This window comes from Megascapheus bottae, chromosome 10, assembly GCF_031878675.1.
Source record: "Megascapheus bottae isolate mThoBot1 chromosome 10, mThoBot2.hap1, whole genome shotgun sequence".
NCBI classification, from domain to species: domain Eukaryota; kingdom Metazoa; phylum Chordata; class Mammalia; order Rodentia; family Geomyidae; genus Megascapheus; species Megascapheus bottae.
The window spans coordinates 35397850-35420049 of NC_143518.1; the positions used below are offsets into that span (position 1 = coordinate 35397850).

General features: G+C 52.0%; 1 protein-coding gene across 1 annotated transcript; it reads left to right on the forward strand.

Moving 5' to 3' along the window:
* The first annotated feature begins 14889 nt into the window (after nucleotides 1–14889).
* Nucleotides 14890–21880, forward strand: Igsf8 (immunoglobulin superfamily member 8). The gene is made up of 7 exons (XM_090340674.1): nucleotides 14890–15154; nucleotides 17885–18262; nucleotides 19395–19856; nucleotides 20145–20552; nucleotides 20659–21072; nucleotides 21328–21458; nucleotides 21651–21880. Exons 1-6 carry the CDS (start codon nucleotides 15094–15096, stop codon nucleotides 21441–21443), a joined length of 1839 nt encoding a protein of 612 aa, XP_090196800.1. The 5' UTR covers nucleotides 14890–15093; the 3' UTR covers nucleotides 21444–21458; nucleotides 21651–21880.
* The last annotated feature ends 320 nt before the right edge of the window (nucleotides 21881–22200 follow it).

Below are 22200 nucleotides of genomic sequence, written 5' to 3' on the forward strand. Positions count from 1 at the left end.
CAGAGTGTGTAGAGGGAGTGTTAGTGCCAAGACAGTGAGGAGGGCAGCGGAAGATAAGAGGCGGGAACATTGCCCAGAGGCTGGTAGGGTGTTCAGTGCAGGGCAGACTTGCTGTAGGGCTAGGGGTGAGCACAATAAAAACTTGGGGTTTAAAAAGCACCTGTGCCCTAGATTCTTGGTTTAGAATTATTCCCGGGTTATCTTCTCCAGAATACCAAGTACACGAAAGAGAAAGTGGTTCCAAACCTGAAGGTATACAAACTTAAGGCCTTAGACTTGAACCCTTTTCATTGCACACAACTCCCATCTCTGCTGGCACCTCCCAGTACTGCCCAGTCCTTCCCACGCTCTGGCTCTGGTTCCTGTCGCCAGGCTCAATACCTCTTTCTCTGTCCATACAGCTACCGGGGCTCCCGGCAATGCCCTGAACTACCCAAGGGCACCGCTGCTCAAATGCCTGGGGCCCCAAGTGAAGGGTGGACAGGGCATTCAGGGCCTGCCTTTTACCCATGCCTTACTAATCCTGCCAGGAAATGATGCCTCCTTGTCCAGGGTGAACCTCAGCCAGAAGAGGTGCAATACCAGGTCCTTTGATCTAGAGTGCCTGGGTTGGACTGCCGCTTCCTGTGAAAGTCACAAGTCAGAAAGCAGCCAACTGTTTGACTGGTATGAAAAGACCTGGAAAGTGGGAATGTGTGTGTGTGAGAGAGAGAGAAAGGGAGAGACAGAGACAGAGGACAGTGTGCCTGCCTGTACGTGTGTGCTAGCCAAGGCCTCAGGGGTCATGAGTGTGTGGGATCCTGCAGATGGATAGGAGACCGTGGGAATGTGTCCAGTGGTGATGCCAAAGAGGACAGCTCAGAGCACTGGTTTGGATGTGAGGATAATCTGTTAAAAATTGCTTGTCTGCATGGCGTGCACGTGTGCATGTGCACGTGTGCATTGTGTGTGGGCCGTGGGGAAGGCAGTGCCGTGGCAGTGGGTGTACGTGAGAGTCCATGGGAGAACGAGTGTGTGCACGGGGGAGGGTGGGTGTGCTCAGCTGCAGATGGGCTCTGGAGGTCTCCAGGAAACAGTTTTGTTTCCTAAGTGACTGGCCTCCTGGGGCCTTCAGCCCAGACTTGAAGGTTGTTTCAAGATCGTGAAAGAGAGAGTGGGAGGGGCAGAGAGAGGGAGCAACTGGGAGACTGGATCACCCCCATAGTCCCTCCTCCCGCCCCCTCACCCCACTTCTCTGTCCCAGTCCCAACTGTTCTCCTGCTTGCTCATCCTCCTCTCCCCATTGCCAGCTCTCTGGGCAATGTCTGCCTCTCTCCTTTTCCATTGCCACCAGCTCTCTGTTTTTCCTTACTTCTTTGTTGCCTGTGAGTTTGTCACTACTGCCAGGGTTCAGGGACCTTTTCTAGGGGTGAGTGAGAAGTTTTGCTTCCAAGGGGAAGTTATCTCAAGGTGATAGGTTAGGTAGGAGCTCAGAAAAGACTTGTGGCTTTGACTGGTGTCCCAAAAGGTTATCTTCTTACTTTGTCTCCAGCCTTCTCTCCTGCCAGTCCCTTGGACTGCGGTGACGTTGGAGTGGAGAGGTTGGGCTCAGAGCCACGGAGGAGCCGTCTAAGGCCAGTTCCTGCCTCAGTTTCACAATGGACTATAAAGGTGGAATCAGTTTTCTTTCCATCTCTTTCCTAACATCGGCTCCTGTGTTTTCATCCTGGTCTTCTTAGTCTACTCAAAAGTCAATTCCAGCTGGGAGTTGATGTCTCATACTGTTACCGGGTCAAGAGGAGGGGATTCCACATCCCTCCAGGTGGGGATTCCATGTCCCTCCAGGTGGGGATTCCATGTCCCACCAGAGTCCACCACACAGAGACAGTCTCATATACAACGGTGAATTTATTGGGGAAGTAGATAGTGAACTGACCGGCCAGGGACACAGTGCAGACACTGTGACCCTGAGCGGCTCTCACTCTGGGTTTTTAAGGGCAAAACCCATGCTGTCAAACCTGGCCACACAGGTGGCCAATGGGATAGTCACATACACAGAGGGAACATTGCCAGTTCCGGCCACACGCAGGTAGCCAATAGGGTTACAGCCCAGTGTTTGAATTTACCTCTCACCTTAGTTGGAGTTGGCAGGCAAATAGGGAAGGTCTCCACACAAAGCAGGCCCACCCCCACCCAAGCGGATATCCCTCCTCATGGGGGTGGGGAGAAGGTCAAGGTTGCCCCTCCCTAGAAGGGCAAAGGTGGCTGGGCTGTACCAGATATCCCTCCTCATGGGGGGGGAGGTCAAGGTGGCTGGGCTGTACCATTATTAACCTTCCACAATGGGGTGGGGAACTCTTAGGCATTCCAGATGGCGCCAGCCCCTCCTCCCTATTATACTCCTTGTTCCCCTTAACAATACCTCTAATCTTAGCGACTCAGGAGGCTGAGATCTGAAGATCAGGATCTGAAACCAGTCCAGGCTAAAAAGTCTGTGAGAGGCCGGGAGTTTGGCCTAGTGGTTAAAGTGCTTGCCTAGCTTGCATGAAGACCTGGGTTCAATTACTCGGTACCACATACCTCCCACTAACCACCAAAAAGCTAGAAGGGAAGGTGTATTTCAAGTGGTAGAACACCAGCCTTGAGTGAAAGAGATAAGAGACAGCACGCAGGCCCTAAATTCAAGTCCCAGAACCCAAACTAAGCAACAAAACAACAAGAACAACAGAGTTAAAAAATTCTTTTCTTTTCTTGGACCCCATTGGGAGCATGGCCTAGTGATAGAGTGCTTGCTTAGTATACATGAAGCCCTGGGTTTCATTCTTCCATACCACATACACAGAAAAAGCCAGAAGTAGTGCTGTGGCTCAAGTGGTAGCTAGCCATCAGAAAGCTCAAGGAGCCAGCCCAGGCCCTGAATTCAAAGCCACAGGACTGGCAAAAACAAACCAACCAACATATGTTTTTGTTTCCCTTAATTCTGTCATCTTTACTCTCTTCCTTGGATGATTTTTAACTTTAAAATATTTTTTTAATATATAAAGTTCAGAAAACGGTGAGGGGAACACTCAAAAGTGTTTTTCTCTGCTGCATGTGCACCTCTGTATTTTTCTGTGGTGCTGAGGAAGAATCTTGGGCCTCAGCTCTTGCTAGACAAGAGCTCCACCACTCAGCCACATTCCCAGTGCTGCCACCTCTCTGGGCTCTTCTTCCTTCTCTGGGGATTTAGATAGTTTCACGTTGTGTTCTGCATCTAGACACAGGAGCAAAAGGAAAGGACTCACTTGTCAGCACTTCTCCTGAGCACTGAGGTACAAGGCTGTTCTGTGCCTTCATCCTATCTTTCTGAGGTTCCCCACTGTGGTCTAGTGCAAGGGGCAGCTGAAGTCAGTCTCAGAGGAGCAAGTAGCCACCTAAGTGACCTTGGACAAGAAGTTGCTGTAGTGTGGCCTTGTTATCCCTGTGATCAAGAAAGAACCACACTAGAAAACCTCTGAGGTCTCCTTGGCTTATCTCCAGACTTCCTCCTCCTCAGCTCATGGCTCACCTCAAGAAGGAAGTAGAAGTTACCTACAGGACTCCCTGTATGAAGACCTCTGTTTGGAGACTTGGGTTTAGAGGAAGATGGGGACAGGCGCTCTTGTCCCATCTACCAGCATGAATGCAGATGCTCCTACTTTGCTTACTTTCCTTGTTTAGTGTGGCCTGGCCTCTTTAACTCTAGGCATTAAATAAGGAAGAGCCCCGGATTTGCACAGACTACCTCTGATACAACCACTGTGAGAGTGGAGCAGGGTCTCGGGATCCTTCGGGCAGAAAAGCCAGGCTAGGGTAAGGCTGGGAAAACCTGACCTCTTTTGACTGGTATTCAGTGAGCGGATATCAGGTGGAACATTTTCTAGTGATTCTTTCAACTGAGAAAAGCATGTCAGGGAGGATGGGGAGAATAGGGTTAATAAGTCTTGCTGAGTTTGGGGGCAAGGGTCACAGCTGGGCCCTGCTGGGTTCCTGTTTGCCTTTGATTCCATCTGTGCAGAGAGAGGGAACGGCCCCCAGCCCCCCTAGGCAGGTTTGCTTTGGCCAAAGATCTGACCCAGCCACTGGCCCAGAGCACCCCACCTCCCTGTTCTCCCTATCAAGAGGCAGCCTGGCTTGGCCTCCAGCCTCCTCCTTCCTACCTTTTTCTTCCCTTACCAGGCCCCTCTACTCGGCTGGCTCAGAATACAGCAACATTTGTCTCCCTGCCCCCTTCGGTGTCCTAAGGCAGGGTGTCTGCAAACTTCTAGTACCCAGAGTCATAGCCTCCCTCCCACACAATAGGCTGTCCTGAGAACTTCACAGGGCTTAGCCTCCTCTGTGCCTCTGTTTCTCTTCAAGTGCAGGATTCTTTTACACTTGTGCTTCTGTTTGGATGCTTCCACCACCCAGGAGGAGTGCAGCTTAAATCAACCACACACTCCTGTCACCTTTGCAGCATTTAGACGTTCAACCAGCACTTGTTGAGCACTTGCTGTGTGCTGTATCCTGGACCAGTCCATTTTCATGATCCTTTGGCTCAGAATCACAGTGTCATTTAATGTCCAAATCTCTATACTTGGGGACTCTACATCTCCAATCTCTCTTTTTTTCATTATCTCTATTTCTGCTCCATGAAACTAACCACTCCCCTCCCCCCCCCAGATGATTCTCCCTTCTACAATGCAGGGCAAAGACTGGGCCACAGCATTCTGGAAGTCCTCCAGGACTGGACTAGAGAACACACAGAGGCTTTCAGTACAGGACGTGTTCTACCATTAACTTACGGTGTGCATCCGAGTAAATCCTTTACCTCTGAACAATTAAATGAAGGGGTTGGAGTGTGTGGGGTTCTCACCCTAGCTTCTTGGGCCTCCTGCAGGATCATATTTTAAGTAGTATGGTCTAGGCCTCAGTATTTTCCAAGGTTGCCCAGATAATCCAATGGACAGGTCAGAGTTGAGGCACTGAGCTACAGTGCCCTCCAAATCTCTTTTTAGGTACATATTGAAGCTTGTACCTCCAATATGAGAGTTTTAGAAGGTCGGGGCATTTAAGGGGTAATCAGATGATGATGGTGGAGTCTACATGGTAAGATTATTGCCCTTTATTAAAATTGGGTGTTGGGGGGGGTGGGAGTTTGGCCTAGTGGTACAGTGCCTGCCTAGCATGCACTAAGACTGAGGTTCATTTCCTCCGTACCACATACATAGAAAAAAAAAAAAGCCAGAAGTGGTGCTGTGGCGCAAGTGGTAGAGTGCTAGCCTTGAGGAAAGCCCAAGGACAGTGCTCAGGCCCTGAGTTCAAGACCCAAGACTGGCAAAAAAAAAAAAAATTGTGTGTGTGTGTGTGTGTGTGTGTGAGACAATCTTGCTATGTAGCCCAATCTGGCCTCAAATACTCAGTCTTCCTGCACTCAATCTCCTTGCCTCAGTCTCCCCAGTGCTGTGACAACAGATGTGAACCACCACATCTAGCAGATTAGTGTCCTTATAAGGACAGACTTGAGAAGATGCTTCCTTTCTGCTCTCTGTCATGTGATGATACAGCAAGGATATGACCATGTACAAACTAGGAGGTGGGCACTGGCACCTTGACATTGCATTTTCCAGCCTTTAGAATGAACAAAGACAGCATGCATGCATTGCTTGGTTTAGTCCTCATAACAGCCCTTATTTTGCAGATGGGGAAACTGAGGCGCACAGTTCCTACATAGTCAAGCTAAGTAGGGGAGCTGGGTTTCACACCCGGTTTGGTTCCAGAGGCTGTGCAGAGGCTATGAAGAAGGATGACTTTGAGTCCGGGTCTTCAGGAACATGTGAGCCAGAAGTTCTGGCTATAGTGGAAACAGGGAGGGGTGTACCAGAAGATACAGGAGGAAGGAAAAGTGGCAACAGAAAGTGTTAGTGAGCCAGGCACTGCTAGCTGCCGGTTGCACACCAAGGAAGAGGAGGATGTTCAGCTGGAATAATCTGGAAGTCCCTCATGGAAGGAGTTGTGCTACGGTTGGGCCTTGAACAAGGAAAAGGAACTCTGGGCTAAGCACAAAGGGGAAACATGGAGAGCACAGTGCACGTGGATGCTGGGCCTTGAATGCCAGGCTCGGTGTCCTTCTAAACATCAGTGTTTCCTAAAAATCTCCGAAGACAAGTCACCTGGATGCTTTTAAAAAATACAGAACAGGAGGCTTGTCTCTTAGAGATTCTGATTCATGACGGTGGAGGTGGGGAGTGGGAGTCTGTATTTTTACCACCAAGCAGGTTGGAGCAAAATTGCTATCAACAATATGGATCCGTTGGAAGTTTTTGAGCAGAGGAGTAATTGTATTCCATTTGAGCTCTGGCAAGGCTCATCTGATTTGTGTATGTGTGCGTGCGTGCGTGCGTGCGTGTGTGTGTGTGTGTGTGTGTGTGTGTGTGTGTACTGGGTTGAAAGGAAGAGCCAGGTTGGGGCTGTGCATAGTGAGCAGGAGCTGGGGAGGTGGGAGGCAGAATGTCCAGGACTGGATTAAATGATTAGACACTAGGGTAAGGGAGGAAGGACTTAAAATGGGAGTGATGGTGTACAGTTAACCAAAATAAGGTAGGAAAGAAAGGAGTTTGGGAGATAAGTCACAGATTCACTTTAGGGGTATGTTTCAGGCGTTCCCAGCAGGGCTGCAGGTGAAGGAGCTCTGTGGGTGATGGCCATAGCAACTTGACAGAGTGCATGGCTGCAGGAAGTGACTGACACAGGAGAGACCCTCTGAACCAGAGGAGATTGCCAAGAGAAAGGATCCGGGGGTCGAAGGTCCAGGTAGACCTGGAGGCAATACTTAGGGCAAATAAGAAGGCTCTAAGAAGATAGAGTCAGAGAAGCCAGAGAGATGGGAGAATGAGACACAGCCAAGAGACCTGGAGACTGAGAGAAGAAAAAAGAATGTAATGGGAAAACAAGACAAAACAAAACAAAGCAAAATCACCTGACAGTTTTAGGTTTTACATGGCAAGGGAAAGTGGAAGCTGGTCTTTTGTTGTTGTTGACTCAGAGATGACTGTTGTGAGCTTTGAGAAATCCCTTTCCAGAACTTGTCAGGTTTGAACATAAAACTGTACAACTGAGGGGTGCGTGGCAAGGAAGCTGAGTTGGGGTGGTGTTGGGGGGGGGCAGGGAGCAGGTTACCCTCTTCCAAAAGGACTGCCAGAAATGAAAAAGAGACAGTGGGTAACTGAGAGCTAGGGCACGGTGTGACCCTTTTAGAAATCTTTCGCCTAGTTGGCATGGCTCCTCCTCTGTCCATATGCCTCTTATTAGATCATAATTAATCTTCACAACAATTCTCAGAAAGCAATGAGATCATTACTATAAGAATTCTCATTTTGACACAGTGAAACTAAGGCTAGAAAAAGACAGTAATAGGATCCAGGCTACATAGATAGTGTATCTAGATCTGTGCAAAACTTTGCTGTTAGTCCAGCCTTGCAGGTAACCGCCCCACCATTGAGTTTAGAACAGAGAATCTTTATTTCTTGTAGGTGACTACCTGCACCCATTGTCCCAGGGCTGTTCCTGGAATTTCAGAGGCTGAAATTCTCTGTGCCTCTGCTTGGTACTTTAGTACATGCTAGTACTTCTTGCTGGGGCTTCCCAGGCCCCTGGCCAGTAGCTGGTTGGGCTGCACATCCTTGTCAGTCCCCAGACACCAGCTCCTTGTCCACAGGATAATGGATGAACCACACAGAACCAGCTCGTCTTCAGTCTGGCTAAGAAAAGAATTAGAATGCCTGAAAAAGAAATTTTAGATTGATGAGTTGGTCAAGTTAGTTTTTGGCTGGTCTGAACCTCAGTTTCCTGGTTTTGTTGTTGTGCCAGTAGTGGAGAGTGGGGCTTGAACTCAGGACCTGGATGCTATCCCTTATCAGTTTTTTTCCCCCCCTAGAGCTAGCATTCTACCACTTGAGTTAGAGCTTTATCTCTGAGGTTTTGCTGGTTAATAAGAGATAAGAGTTTCATGGGTTTTTCTGCCTGGGCTGACTTCGAAAGCTCAATCTTCAGATCTCATCCTCCTGAGTCGCTAGGATTCCCTGTGTGAGCCACCTGCACTTGTCCTCAGTTTTCTTAATAGCTCCAACTCAGAGAGTTGTGCTGAGAATTGAAATGTTCAGTGAATGCTAGCTATTATATCCTGTCCATGATTTTCCTGGCCTTTGAGCTACAATTTCTTTTTCAGCTGGATCTGATTTCCAGCACCTTCCCTCCCCTTTCTAAATTGCTCAGGAAGGAGCATAGGTTGTTTATTGAAGGGTGGAAAGGTTTGAATTCTGAAACAGAAGAAGCTTTCAGTCATGGATGGGAGTGGCCAGTGGATGGACTCTGGAAACAACAGTGGTCACGGGAGAGATCGTATGGCCACAGGAGAGAAGGGGATGAGATCTCCTCTCGGGACACCCACGCGCTGCTCGCTCACTCTGCCTCTCTGCAGATGTCTGTTGAGCTTCTAGCCTTTGCCAAGCAACCGTTTGAAGCAGAAGGCAAAGCAAAGTAAAAGAGCTGACTGCAGCTTTGAGAGGGGTGCAGCCAAGATGGGGAGGTAGATAGACTCGAGCCCTGTAATTACACAGGAGTGACAAATGCCACGCAAGGGCCAAGGACAAGGTGCTGTGTGCATGCACATACGTGTGTGTGTGTGTGTGTGTGTGTGTGTGTGTGTGTGTGTGAGAGAGAGAGAGAGAGAGAGAGAGAGAGAGAGAGAGAGAGAGAGAGAGAGAGAGATGCTAGCATCAGACTCCTCTCACACTCACTCTCATGGCCAGTGTGATCATCTTCCACTGTTCCATCTGTTTCTTTGTTTTTGCAGTTTTTATTTCTGGCTTTGTTTTCCCCTTTGCTTTCCTAATAGAGAGCCTTTGGAAAAATTCCACCCTTGTTTCAGTTGGACTAGAGAAAAAGAGAAATGTCCACTCTTCAGCCGGAATAGCCAAGGGGAGCTGGCTTCCTGCAGAGTCCAGGTGGACAAAAGGAGGGGAGGAGGCTGGGACTGGCAAGAGGGGGCCAAGGAGGAGCTGGGGAGGCATGGAGCAGGGAAGGGGGAAACACAGAAAAAGCTGAGCTTGGCTGAGAAAGCTGGGGTGTTCTTCCCAGCCCTCTCCTCATGCCCCCTGCCCTTTGCTCTGAGTAGATAGGAGAGCTGAGAACTGCTGCTGCCTCAGAAAATCACATGAAGCTAGGCACCCTTGTGTTTGTTTCACCCAGAGAGCTTTGAGGGGCTGGGATCCAGAGTTACAAGGGAGTTTTCAACACTGTCACTGCAGAAAGCTCAGGGTGTGTGCATGAATCCCCAGTCTCTCTCTCTCCTTCAAAATCATCATCACACACAATTCATTATTTCCTCTTGCCCCAGCTCTCTGTCATAGCATTTATCCATTCAACACACTTGATTGGTTGGTTGGTTGATTGACTGATTGATTGATTATGCCACTACTGGAACTTGAACTCGGGGCTTCCAGCTCTTGCTTGGCTTTTTCCATTGGTGACTGGCATTCTGCCATTTGAGCCATAGCACCACTTGTGACATTCTGCTAGTTAATTGGAGATAAGAGTCTCTTGTCTATCTAGGCTGGCTTTGAACCAAGGTCTTATAGTTCTCAGATTCCAGAGTAGCTAGGACTACAGATGAGTATCACTGCACCTGGCTTTTAACATATTTCTTGAACATTCATTGTGTGGTTAAAAACTAGAGCCACATGAATGGGAAAAGACACATCAGAAGGTTGCATAAACACCAGAGAGGGGGGTAGGGGAAGCACATGGACGTATATATAAAGAAATGCATGCAGATTAGAGAAACACAAGGAAGAAGACTATTCAGAGGATTTAAGTTTGAGCACAACTATCAGTTAGCTCTGTGGCCTTGGGTAACTTGCATAATGCCTCTATTTTGCCGTCTTTGTTGGAGATGGGCAGAGGTTCTGGCTCCTGGGATGGTGGTGAGAATGAGTGGAGTGGACATGGTGTGTGCAGTGCTCCACACAGAGCAGACTTCTTACCACCCTCGCAGCTGGGGCACACAAACCTGTGAATGACCTGTTGTCCAAATTCACCTCTTGCTCAACCTGTTGACTCAGAGGCAGCCACCTGGTACCAAGCCATCTCATACCCTGGGGCTCAGCTACAACACTCAGCCCATAGACCTTCTAACCAAACAGCTCCCAGCTCCCACCCTCGCTCACCTTCCCCTCAGGGCTGCCAGGAGTGAGGGGGAGAAGCCATACCACCCAGTGGGGTTACCTCCGTCCTTTGCCACTCTCTCAGCTGGCTGGGGAGGGAGGGTAAGCACAGTGTCCCCCACATGAGAACTCGGGAACAGACTTTCAGAGAAGGGAGGCCCAGAGAACTCCAGCTCAGAAGCATCCTTGTGTGGCATTCCAGTAGTGGGTGGCATTTGGCACTTATCATGGGTACAGAAATGACAGGGCTCCTTCAAGGGTCAGGGTCAGGTGGTGCCAAGGCCCCACTGGTACTGTGGTTCCTCTATTACTAAGCAGCTGTGCCACCCCCTTAAGCATACGGTGAGAGGCAAGGGCAGGAGTGAGGGCTCAGCTAGGGCCAGTTCAGGAAACACACACACACACACACACACACACACACACACACACATGTATGCTAGCACACACATAGCCACCATGAGAATACAAATGCCTGGCCCAGGGAAGAGGGAGGGGGGGAGAAGATAGGGTGTGGCTGGTGGAGGGTGGGGTGGGGAGATAGCTTAGTGGTTCAGTGAGTTGTCTGGATATTCCTGATGTCTGTGGTTTGTCTTCCCTCCTGTTTTCATTTGGTATCTAGGTGAGGGAAGCGTTTCTATCTCTGGCTCTCTGCTTGAATCTCTCAGCAATTCAGCAGTGAGAACTTTTCCATTTGGAAAGCTGCAGTGTGGGTCAGGGCTTTATAAAGAAATACATACAAGGTCAGAACATTCTTGTGGGCGAGTCTTAGCTCTCCAGGAAGCAGGCCTCTGTACTCAGTTATGGGAGAGTGTTGAGTGCTACATGTTTTACCTGCATCATCTCCGTGGATCTTCCTGGCTTCCATGTTTGTTATTTTGTCCCAGTAGTTGATCTGTCTATAGCTCTCTATGTGCGCTTGTGTGTTCTGGGATGGATGTTTCTGGATTTTTTGCCTTAAGAAACCATTCTAGTGGGGCTGTGAGTGTGGTTAGTGGTAGAGTGCTAGCCTCGCATGCACAAAGCCCTGAGTTCAACTTCTTGGAACCACATATATAGAAAAAGCCTAAAGTGTTGCTCAAATGGTATGGTGCTAGCCTTGAGAAAGCTAAGGAGAGTGCCCAGGCCCTGAGTTCAAGCCCTAGGACTGGCAAAAAGAAAGATAGATAGAAAGAAAGGAAAGAAGGAAGGAAGGAAGGAAAAGAAAAGAAAAAAAGAAACCATCTTAGCTTCTCCAAAGGCTGAAATCTGAGACTCTTATCTCCAATCACTATTGCTCTACCACCTGAGAGCAATACTTGAGCAAAAAATAAATAATAAATAAATAAATAAATAAGTGCCAAGTGTTTGAGTTCAAGCCCCAGAATAGACATGGGTTTCAAATTCAAATCTGGACAGAAACCCATTAACCCTCCCTTTTCTGAGAGGGATACATGAGATAAACAAGATCATATCCTGTACTCAGGTCAGAATAGTTAAATGGTCCTGCCTTTGTTCTCTTTTCTGAAAGCCACATCTCTTTGGTTGTGACTGAAAGTGTGTCACACCTCAGCCAGATTATAAACCGCTTTAGGGCAGCTTGTAATTATTTTTAATGATACCCATAACACTTCAGGGGCTACCTAGGTGCCTTGTACATATGTCATCTGGAGGTGAAATGAGTTAAATCAGCACGTGGAACAAGTCTGGTGTCTGATGTAGGGCCACAGCTGGTATTATGCAGAAGGTGGGAAGCCAGAGATGGGATGGTGACAGTCCAGCCTGGTGCTACAGTCACTACAGTATCTATGTCTTCTCACAATCCCAGACCTTGTCCTCCACATCTCAAAGTGACCTTGAGGCTCATGGAGAGGCTCCCTTTCTCCTTTTACTGCTCACTCTATCCCAAGGCACCAGCTTAGGGGTGAGGGGAGCCTATTTTTTTAATGGGTGTGGTAAGCATGTCCTCCAGGCTTCATGATGGATACAGTCCTTCTCTGTAGAAAGTGGGTGAGGATTGGCTGTGAGGGTGTCTTTCTCTGTGATGCCTCTCTCCACTTCACTGGGCACATGTGTGTGACAAGCCACGTGCTTCCTCCTCCCATTTTCCTAATTACATAAGCAGTTATAGGGTGAGTCAGTTCTGTACTTTGAGTGCCCTCTGCTGGTCATTTGGGAATTCACAAATTCACTTGGGGAGGGGCTTGTTGAAGAAATTACATATTTCTAAGATCTCAACCCTTTTGGAGACATCAGCCCTCATCCTCAGACTCTATCTTCCATCTCCTTGTTCTCAGCCCTAGCCACAAAGTAAGGTAGGGTCCCTCTTATGAAGGCTGGGAATTACTTAGTTACCATCTGTCTCCCTTAGCACAATGACTACGGCCTGAGGGAAGCAAAGCATGCTGGCCTTGTCTACCCGTGCCTAGTACAAGGCCTAGCCTCATCAGTATGCACTGTGTGAGTGACTTTACAGGGTGGAGGGGCGTGGGAGAAGAAACAGTAGCCAACACAGGGAATTCTGGACTCAAGTTACACCTGGACCACTTAAAATTTGTGCAGCCTAGGGCAAGATATTTAACCATTTGGAACCTCTTGTTTCTCTTCTGTTAAATGACTTCATTCTCCTGTAAAATAGACTGTAACATCCAAACAGGCCGCACTGTGTAAGCATCCTATGAATGGCTTCTGTGATTATGATGACAACTGTTAACGTCTCTCAGGCCTCAGGCATCAGGAAGGTGTTCAGTCCACACAACTCCAACTAAAGAGAGAATGCTTTTCAACCAGATATCTCCCTTGTGACTTCATTTTCACATGGCTAGAGGCCTGTTGATGATGCAGGGGTGATGAACATCTGTCCCGTGGGCCATATAAGGCTTGTGAATGGACAGACTCACATGCAAGTCTCTTTGTTTTTCTGACTGCCAGTGGCCCATCTGCCTGCACTGATAATTTTGCATGGCCTGTAAATTATGTTTATAAATATCCAAATGTAAGCTGGATGCCCGTGGCTCATATCTATAATCCTACCTACTCAGGAGGCTAAGATCTGAGGATCATGGTTCAAAGCCAGCCCGGGCACAAAAGACCGTGAGACTCTTATCTTTAAATAATCACAAGAAAACTGGAAGTGGCCCTGTGGCCCAAGTGGTAGAGCACTAGCCTTGAACTGAAGAGCTCAAAGGCAATGCCCAGGCCCAGAGTTCAAGCCCCATGACTGACCAAAATAATGAATAAATAAATATCCAAATGTCCATAGCAGGAAAATAAAATGGTTCCTCCCCACCCCTAATAGAGAAATAGATGGGTTGTGATATGTCAGGGTGGGAAGCAACTGGTATCATGTTCCCTTGTTCTTTGAACAGTGCTGGGAGGCCAGGCCTGGACTTCTGACTTGCTCCCAGATCTTGAATATTCTTCTTAATATTTTTCTGTGGTGGCTGAATGTGGCTTTGAGGGGTAATTTTACAAATACCTCCTCTGAGAACAGGAAGTCAAAGCAGGTCCCATCTGGCCTCAGCCACTTCTCTTGGTTTCTTTTTCTTTGTAAAAGAGGAGGTGGAAGGTAGGAAGTGGGGAGGGTTGTAGAGGGGAAGAACAAGGCAGGTAAAGGACAGAAGGCTGCTAAATGGTCTCCCAGGTCACCTCCCAATGACAGCCATCTGGATAGCCTAAGCTTTGCAGGCCTGGCTGTCCCTCGCCTCATTCTGGTCTTACCCTACTTCCTACCTGCTCTACAGTGCTGAGAAAGAGCACCTAAGGATGCCCTTTCAATTCTCCCACAGCTAGCCCAAACTCCACACTTCCCAACAGACAGCTGTGTCCATTTCTTCTCACTGGACACAGTGTCCTTTGCCTACATCCCAGGTCTAAATTAAAACTTAGAAAACATGACATAATACTTCGAAAACGAAACAATCCCATTTCCTATTTAACATTAGTTATGCTGCCCTAAACTTATTACATACATTTCCTCAATTAATCAGCATTTAAATGTCAAGGATTTCACAGTTCAATTGGTGGAGATTGGGTAAGGAATAAATAAAGTTTGAAGGAAATTGAGCAAGTGGATCACAATCACCCAGCCAGGAAATAACTCCTGAACTGCTCACCTTCCTAACCCAATTAGCCTTTGGTTTTGTCCTGCAGCAGTACAGCAAGCAAGGTCTCTAGTGACCTTGAGGGGGGCTTGAAGGACCCCTTGGCCCAAACCCTTCATGTCCAGGAACTGCTGGGTCCGGCCCTCCTCCCCTCTCCAAGTCAAGAAGGTTTGAGGACTGAGCAGTCCGTGCACAGATTTGGATTGTGAATACATGCGACCGTCATCTGACCAGTGCCTGCGGCTTGGCACCTGGCTCCTGGGGGAAGGCCTGCAGGTGTGGAGCAGAGTGCACTCAGGAGGCCAGGTGTAGTCAGCTGGCCTCGCGGGAGCCTGGGGGCTGAGCCCGGGCCAGGTCGACGAAGGTGGCCAGGGTGGAGGCCTGAGGCTGGCCCGGCCCGGCCCGGGGCGGGGCCTCGGGGGCGGGGCCTCGGGGGCGGGGCCTCGGGGGCGGGGCCCGGAGCTGGAGTCTAGCGGGCCGAGCCGGGCCGGGGCGGGGCCTGGGCGGGGCCGAGACGGGGCGGGGCCGGAGCTGGAGTCTAGCGGGCCCGCGAGCCCCGCCGGGGTGTGGGCGGGGCCGAGGGCCGGGGCGCGGCGGGAATGGTCTCCCGAACTGCGGAGGGCGGGAGGGAAAGGCGCGGGAGGAGGGAAGGAGGAAGAGAGGGAAGGAGGGAGGAGAGCTGGTGGCTCCCGCTCGGCGGTGCTCCGTGAGTCCACGCCTCGCCGCTCCGCTTCTTGCCCCCGACCTGGGCATGCGCCCCTGGCCCCCCCGAGCCTGCGCCACCCCCCGAGCCTCCCCAGAGCCGGCCGCGCAGGATGGGCGCCCCCGGCCCCACGCCGCTGCCGTCGCCGACGCTGCTGCTGCTGCTAATGCTGGGTAAGCCGCGTCCCCGCCCGGCCCTGGCCCGGGCCCCGGCCCCGCCAAGGCAGGTGCCTACCACCGGGCGTGCAGCCAGCCCGCCTTGCCAGCATCTTGGGGCTCCTCGGCCCCCCCTCCCCAGCCAGGTGTGTCCCCAAGTCTCCCCGGGCTCGGCGCCCCACCTGCCGGTGCAGCCGCCCGTGAGCCAGGCTTGGAGAGCGTGGGGCCCCTAGACCCCGAGCGCACCGGGAGGACCGCCGACGAGGTGCTGCCCCGAGCGCGGCCAGACCTGTGGCACAGGGCCTTCTTCTCAGACGTCACAGCCCGCGCCTGGGGTCGCTGTGCCCCAACGCTACGAGATCTCCTCTGCCCCACACTTAGCTCCAGGCTGGGCCTTGGGTGCCTGCCCTGCGTGGGCAGTGCCTACCCGTCGGTCTTCATAATTGCCCCACAATTGGCCCGAGGCCCAGGGGCTGGTTCTGCCCACAGTCTTTGAAGTAAGTCTCCCCTAATTGTTCCCCATATGCTCCATCATCTACGATTCCCTCTCTCAGCCCCAACTCCACCCTGGGCCAGTCTCTTTTTGCCCCCTCTCCCAAAGGGCACTTGTCTGCTTGTCACACCCTGCTAGCCTAAGCCTAGCTCAGAAGAACCCAGGCTCCATGGAGCCAGAACCCGGGATCTGGACGCATCCTGTGTCTCTCATGGGGAGGGGGATCTCTGTGGCAGAATGTTTAGGGCCAGCCTTGCACAGAGGCTGAGGGTGGTGACAGTGGAATTGTTTGTGGCCTGGAGATGTTCCAGGTAGGCCAGTTGTCAGGAGATTGAAACCCTCAAAATAAGAGTTCAACTTGAGGAGATTGGGGGACAATGGAGGAGCTAGAACTGTTATCTATAGTCATGGCAGAGGCTCAGGGTGTCCATCTCCCCCAGCTGCCACCTCTGTAGACCAGAGGTCCAGTGCCAAACAGAATCTTCCTGCTGCAGGTCCCTGAACCCCCCTGGGGCTGGGACAAGAGCTCTAGGCCAGAGGTAGAGGGATGTGCTATGGGAAGGAGCTATGGGGCCTGGTTGCCTGGTGTTTGCTGGGTTTTCCCCAGTGGGCATCATGGCGCAGAGAGAAGCTCAAGAGGAGGTAAGGGAGGGGTGAGTGGTGCACAGGGATGGAAGAGGAGCCTGCTGGGATCTGAGCACTGCATACAGCGCTGACGTTCATTTCATGGATGAGGAAAATGAGGTAATCTGCCCAAGAGAGGACATTTAATGAGTGCTGGAGCTAGGATTTGAACTCAGACCTGATCAAAAAGCGGGTGTCTTTGCTCACACAGGAAGGGCCTGGCCTGCCAGAGCGCTGTGTGGTGGCTTATTCCTCAGGGCTGTGAGCTGACTTTCCCATGGGGATCTCCAAGCATCAGCAATTGTAGAGCCAGGAAGGTGGGAGGGAGTCTTCTGAGCAGAGTCTGCCCCGAGGCAGATGGAAGGTGTCAGTTTGGCTATCGCCTTGATTATGAAACGTGCCTAGAGCAGAGGCCCTGAATCACACACTGACTCACAGTCAGATGGAAATTCAGGTCTCCAATGCTGAAAGTGAGGCTTGGGAGCAGAAAGTACTAATCGCAGGCTAAAGTGCTGGGGGTAGGGGTGGAGCCAGAAAAATCCCAACTCCCAGCCCCTGCCCTGCTTAAAGGACTGTGAGTTCTTCCCTAGACTAGGGGAGAGAAAGATGGGTAATGAAGCCTACGGGTAGTTCCCTGAGGTCAGTACCTCAGACCTCCCTATGAGATTCCCTCTCTGATGTTGTACTCCAGTGGAGTGCGTGCGAGGCCTCAGGAATAACTAGATCTTGGCCAAAAACATTTCACGTCTGGTGTAAGATGGGGAAAGGGGCAGGCGTAGCCTTCTTTATGTTCTGGGGTTCTGTGATCTAATCTAGTGGAAGGATAGAGAGAAGGAAGAGGCTGAGCCCTCCAAGGCCCAGGGCAAATGTGCTGGGGCTGGAGCTGGAGTGGAGATGAAAATGAAAGTGAGAGGAAGGGCCAGCTGGAGGCTTGCTGCCTCTCTGTAGAAAAGGAACTTTATGCAAATGATGGGGCTCTCCACCAGCTGTGCCCAAAGGCTGGTAGGCCTGGAGGTGGATAGGGGAGGGAGAGGTTGTCTAACCCCAGGCCAGGGCAGAGCCTGGTTCTTGCCCCCAGAAGCTCCAGCTGCCTGTGCAGCCCTGTGGAGTGAGAGAAGCAGTGAGCTCATGGCACAGCTGGAGCGGGGAGGGCATTGTCTAGACACCATAGACTGCGCTGGTGCCCTGTCCAGAGCGGGCCGCCGGCTCCATTGTCTGGCCCAGGTGACACAGCTAAGCCAGTGAGCCCTGCTGAATAAGATTTACCATCTCCACTCCAGCAAAGGAGGTCTAAGAATCTCCTAACTGCAGGCTCACTGAGCCCCAATGAAGGGATGACAGATGTGGAGGAGGGAATGGGGTAGGCGAAGATGTAGTAGGAATCCAGGTGAAATTAGGATGTAATTTGTTTTTTACACAAAGTGCTAGGTTCAGAGGCAAACCGGGGCCTATGCCATCTTCTGGATACCCAGGTGCCTGAGGTCCCAGCATGCCTTGTGTATTCTCAAAACAGGGCTTAGCTCTTCTAGGTTTCCCTTCTTTCCAAAGACACGAGTCCAGAATAGTCTGGTGGTATTGAGCATGGGTTTAGAAGCCAAAACACCTTGAACTCTTTTTGCCTTTCCCTGCAGGAGTCAGTTGCTATGCTCGGGAGGTGCTAGTCCCCAAGGGACCTCTGTACCGTGTGGCTGGCACAGCCGTCACCATCTCCTGCAATGTGAGTGGCTACGAGGGCTCTGCCCAGCAAGACTTTGAGTGGTTCCTGTACAGGCCTGAGGCGCCAGAAGCAGCTCTGGGCATCATCAGTACTAGGGATCCCCAGTTCTCCTATGCTATCTTTGGACCCCGAGTGATTGCTGGTGAGGTGCAGGTACAGCGTCTACAGGGTGATGCTGCGGTCCTCAAGATTACACGCCTGCAGGCTCAAGATGCTGGCATTTATGAGTGCTACACTCCCTCCACGGATACCCGCTACCTTGGAAGCTACAGTGGCAAGGTGGAACTGAGAGGTACTGGACCCTGGATTGCAGTGGGGCCACACCCACGTCAGGGCAGGAGATCTTGTGTGTGTGTGTGTGTGTGTGTGTGTTTGTGTGGGGGGTGGGACGGCATTACTTATGTATCCCTCCCTCACATTTAGCTGTTGAGGAACTTGAAGCTCAAGGTGTTGTCTCAGTCACCTGGAGAGTCAAGTGCCTAGCATGGGGTTGAACTCAGATCTCTGGTACAGTCCATTGCTCGTCTCTCTCTCTTTTTTTTTTGCCAGTCCTGGGGCTTGAACTCAGGGCCTGAGTGCTGTCCTTGGGCTTTCTCAAGGCTAGAGCTCTACCACTTGAGCCATAGCACCACTTCTGGCTCTTTCTATGCATGTGGTACCGAGGAAACGAACCTGGGTCTTCGTGCATGCTAGGAAAGGACTCTACCATTAGGCCAAGCTCCCGGCCCCTCTTCTTTTTTTTTTTTTTTTTTGCCAGTCCTGGGGCTTAAACTCAGGGCCTGGGCACTGTCCCTGAGCGTCTTTGGCTCAAGGCTAGCACTCTACCACTTGAGCCACCACGCCACTGCTGGCTTTTTCTGTGTATGTGGTACTGAAGAATTGAACCCAGAGCTTCATGCATGCTAGGCAAGCACTCTACCTCTAGGCCACATTCCCAGCTACTCCATTGCTCTTCTTGTATCAGGATCTCTCTTGGGAAAATGGGAAGGATGCTTGTCTATTCAATGTCCTCTCCATTCCCAGACTGAACTGGAAATCTGATGAATGGAGTGGATTCTATTCATGGGGGGCTTAAGATCTGGGGAGAGTTAGGGGACAAAGTAGACCTCACGACTTTCTCACGAGGTCTTGGTGTTTCCAGAAGGAAGACGGCTTCTTGACTGAGTGTATTTCAAACAAGGCTGTCTCAAACATAAGGAAGAGGCAATGGGCTGATTCTGTGGGATTCAACAAGTATTTATTGAGCGCCTTGGTGTGCCTGGCACTGTGCTTGGCACCACTGAGTTGCAGAAGAAGTAATACCACATGCAATCTGTGCCCTCCAGGAGCTCCTAGTCTGTTTAGGGAAGTAGATTGTTCACCGGAAAAAGTTAACAAAAGACCATCAGCTCCCCGCCCTCCCTCACTCCACCTGTTTTCTCCAGTTCTTCCAGATATGCTGCAGGTGTCTGCTGCTCCTCCAGGACCCCGAGGCCGCCAGGCTGCAACATCCCCCCCACGCCTGACAGTCCACGAGGGCCAGGAGCTGGCACTGGGCTGCCTAGCGCAGACAAGCACACAGGAGCACACCCACCTGGCCGTGTCTTTTGGGCGAGCTGTGCCTGAGGCCCCAGTGGGGCGAGCAACTCTGCAGGAAGTGGTGGGCCTGCGGTCTGACTTGGCTGTGGAGGCCGGCGCTCCCTATGTTGAGCGGCTGGCTGCTGGAGAGCTGCGGCTGGGCAAGGAAGGAACCAACCGCTACCGCATGGTGGTGGGGGGGGCCCAGGCTACAGACGCGGGCACCTACCACTGCACTGCTGCGGAGTGGATACAGGATCCTGATGGCAGCTGGGCCCAGATTGCAGAGAAGAGGGCTGTCCTGGCTCATGTGGATGTGCAGACGCTGTGTGAGTGCCACGCAGCCCTCTGTGGGAGGGGGCTGGCTCAGTGGGCACCGTGGGCACTAGTCTCACTCCTGGGAACTCGTTTCCATAGACTGGGCAGCTCTGTTGGTATTCTCCCCTCTCTACCCATGACTGGTGTTCTCTGCCTGGGGACTGAGTGTGTGTGTGTGGGGGGGAGGGTGTGGTAAGAAGACAGGAGATGGCTGCTGTCAAGGAAGACATTGCAAGTGGCAGGAAATCAGACACCTGGGTCCCTCCTTCGGTGACCCCCTCCCTCCTCCTGTGTTTCAGCCAGCCAGCTGGCGGTGACGGTGGGGCCTGGCGAACGGCGGATTGGCCCAGGGGAGCCTCTGGAACTGCTGTGCAATGTGTCAGGGGCACTGCCCCCAGCAGGCCGTCATGCTGCTTACTCTGTGGGCTGGGAGATGGCACCGGCAGGGGCACCTGGGCCTGGCCGCCTGGTAGCCCAGCTGGACACGGAGGGTGTAGGTAGTCTGGGCCCTGGCTATGAGGGCCGTCATATTGCCATGGAGAAGGTGGCATCCAGAACCTACCGGCTACGGATGGAGGCTGCCAGGCCAGGGGATGCAGGCACCTACCGCTGCCTGGCTAAAGCTTATGTTCGAGGATCTGGGACCCGGCTTCGTGAAGCTGCCAGTGCCCGCTCTCGACCCCTCCCTGTGCATGTGCGGGAGGAAGGTAAGAGGGTGGGGGGCCCTGATAGGTTTCAGGGCTTGCAAAGCTCTTTTCCTGATTCCATGATCCCTGGTATGTCATCTTTTCTCTCCATATCCTTTCTCTGCAGGTGTGGTGCTGGAGGCCGTGGCGTGGCTGGCAGGGGGTGCGGTGTACCGTGGGGAGACTGCCTCCCTGTTGTGTAACATCTCTGTGCGGGGTGGCCCCCCAGGGCTGCGGTTGGCTGCCAGCTGGTGGGTAGAACGACTGGAGGAGGGGCACCTGAGCTCAGCCCCTGCCCAGCTGGTGGGTGGAGTAGGCCAGGATGGTGTAGCAGAGCTAGGAGACCGGCCTGGAGGAGGCCCTGTCAGTGTAGAGCTGGTGGGGCCCAGGAGTCATCGGCTGAGATTGCACAGCTTGGGGCCTGAGGACGAAGGCGTGTACCACTGTACCCCCAGCGCCTGGGTGCAGCATGCCGACTACAGCTGGTACCAGGCGGGCAGTGCCCGTTCCGGGCCTGTCACAGTCTACCCCTACATGCATGGTAAGTGACTCTCCGCTCTCCATCTGCTTTTCCCTGCCTTGTTGTCCCCTTCCCAGCCTCTCTTGCCACCCTCTCTCTCTTCACAGAAAGAGCCCCTCAGTGTGCATGTGTTTTGTGGTACAGATGAGCATCTGAGTGCTGAGAAGGCAGGGATGGGCAGGGAGGACTGCCTGTGGAGGAGGGCCTGGGGACAAGTGTGACAGCAGGTGTCATATGGTGGCACTCTCTCTGAACCAGCCTTCCTCTCTCCCCCAGCTCTGGACACCCTACTTGTCCCCCTGTTGGTGGGTACAGGGGTGGCCCTGGTCACTGGCGCCAGCGTCCTTGCCACCATCACCTGCTGTTTCATGAAGAGGCTACGGAAACGGTGATCCCTCCCTTCCCAGGTGAGGGACGAGAACCCTCAGCCTTGTCTTCCTCGGGCTTCCCTGTGCTGAGCTGAGGAGCTGAGCTGCTCTGCACCTGGAAGATGGGCAGCCAGCTTTAGCCCTGCAGGGCTGTTAACAGCATGAGGGCAAAGGGGGTGCCCTACTCAGCTCTCTCCTTAACCTACTCCATGCGCTCTCCATTTCCCACAGGTGTTGACTGTCTTCCAGCCAGCTTCTCTCCCTCTGTTACTGTTGTTTAATTTATTTGTCCTAGCCCCATCCAGAGAGGAAGAACCCCCCCCCCCCATTCCCCAATGTCTTCCCTCCCAGAGCTCTTCCTCTGGCCTGTTCTTGGTCTCATACCCATCCTATAGGAAGGCTATTCCTTGTCCTCCAACTAGTTTTTCTAAAATGTGAATAAAGTGGTTTTCTAAAATCCAGGTCTGGTTGTGTCTTCCCCAGCCAGCAGGCTGTAAAAGGCTGGGGGAGAGCGTAAAGGGGAGATTGTTTGGGATTGACAACCTATTCCAACAATACAAGCCTCTCTTCCCACTATACATACCATCTGGCCTCTGTGGGCCTTGCCACCCACTCCAGGGGGGGACTCCTGGGTCCCATCTGCTGCCTGAACTGTCAGTGCTGGGCCAACTCCTAATGGAGCTCCTGCCTGGGGAGGGGATCCCAGGAAGAGTGGGGGAGTCCCAGCTGAGCAGGGGCTCCTCTCCGCAGCCTTTGTGCTGTAAGTCTAGGGCTTCCAGGG

Coding starts and splice junctions, on each gene's coding strand:
- Igsf8 (XM_090340674.1), top strand. CDS start 15,094: ATGGGCGCCCCCGGCCCCACGCCGCTGCCGTCGCCGACGCTGCTGCTG. Junction 18,263..19,394: donor TGGCAAGGTGGAACTGAGAG/GTACTGGACCCT, acceptor TGTTTTCTCCAG/TTCTTCCAGATATGCTGCAG. Junction 21,073..21,327: donor AGTCTACCCCTACATGCATG/GTAAGTGACTCT, acceptor TCTCTCCCCCAG/CTCTGGACACCCTACTTGTC.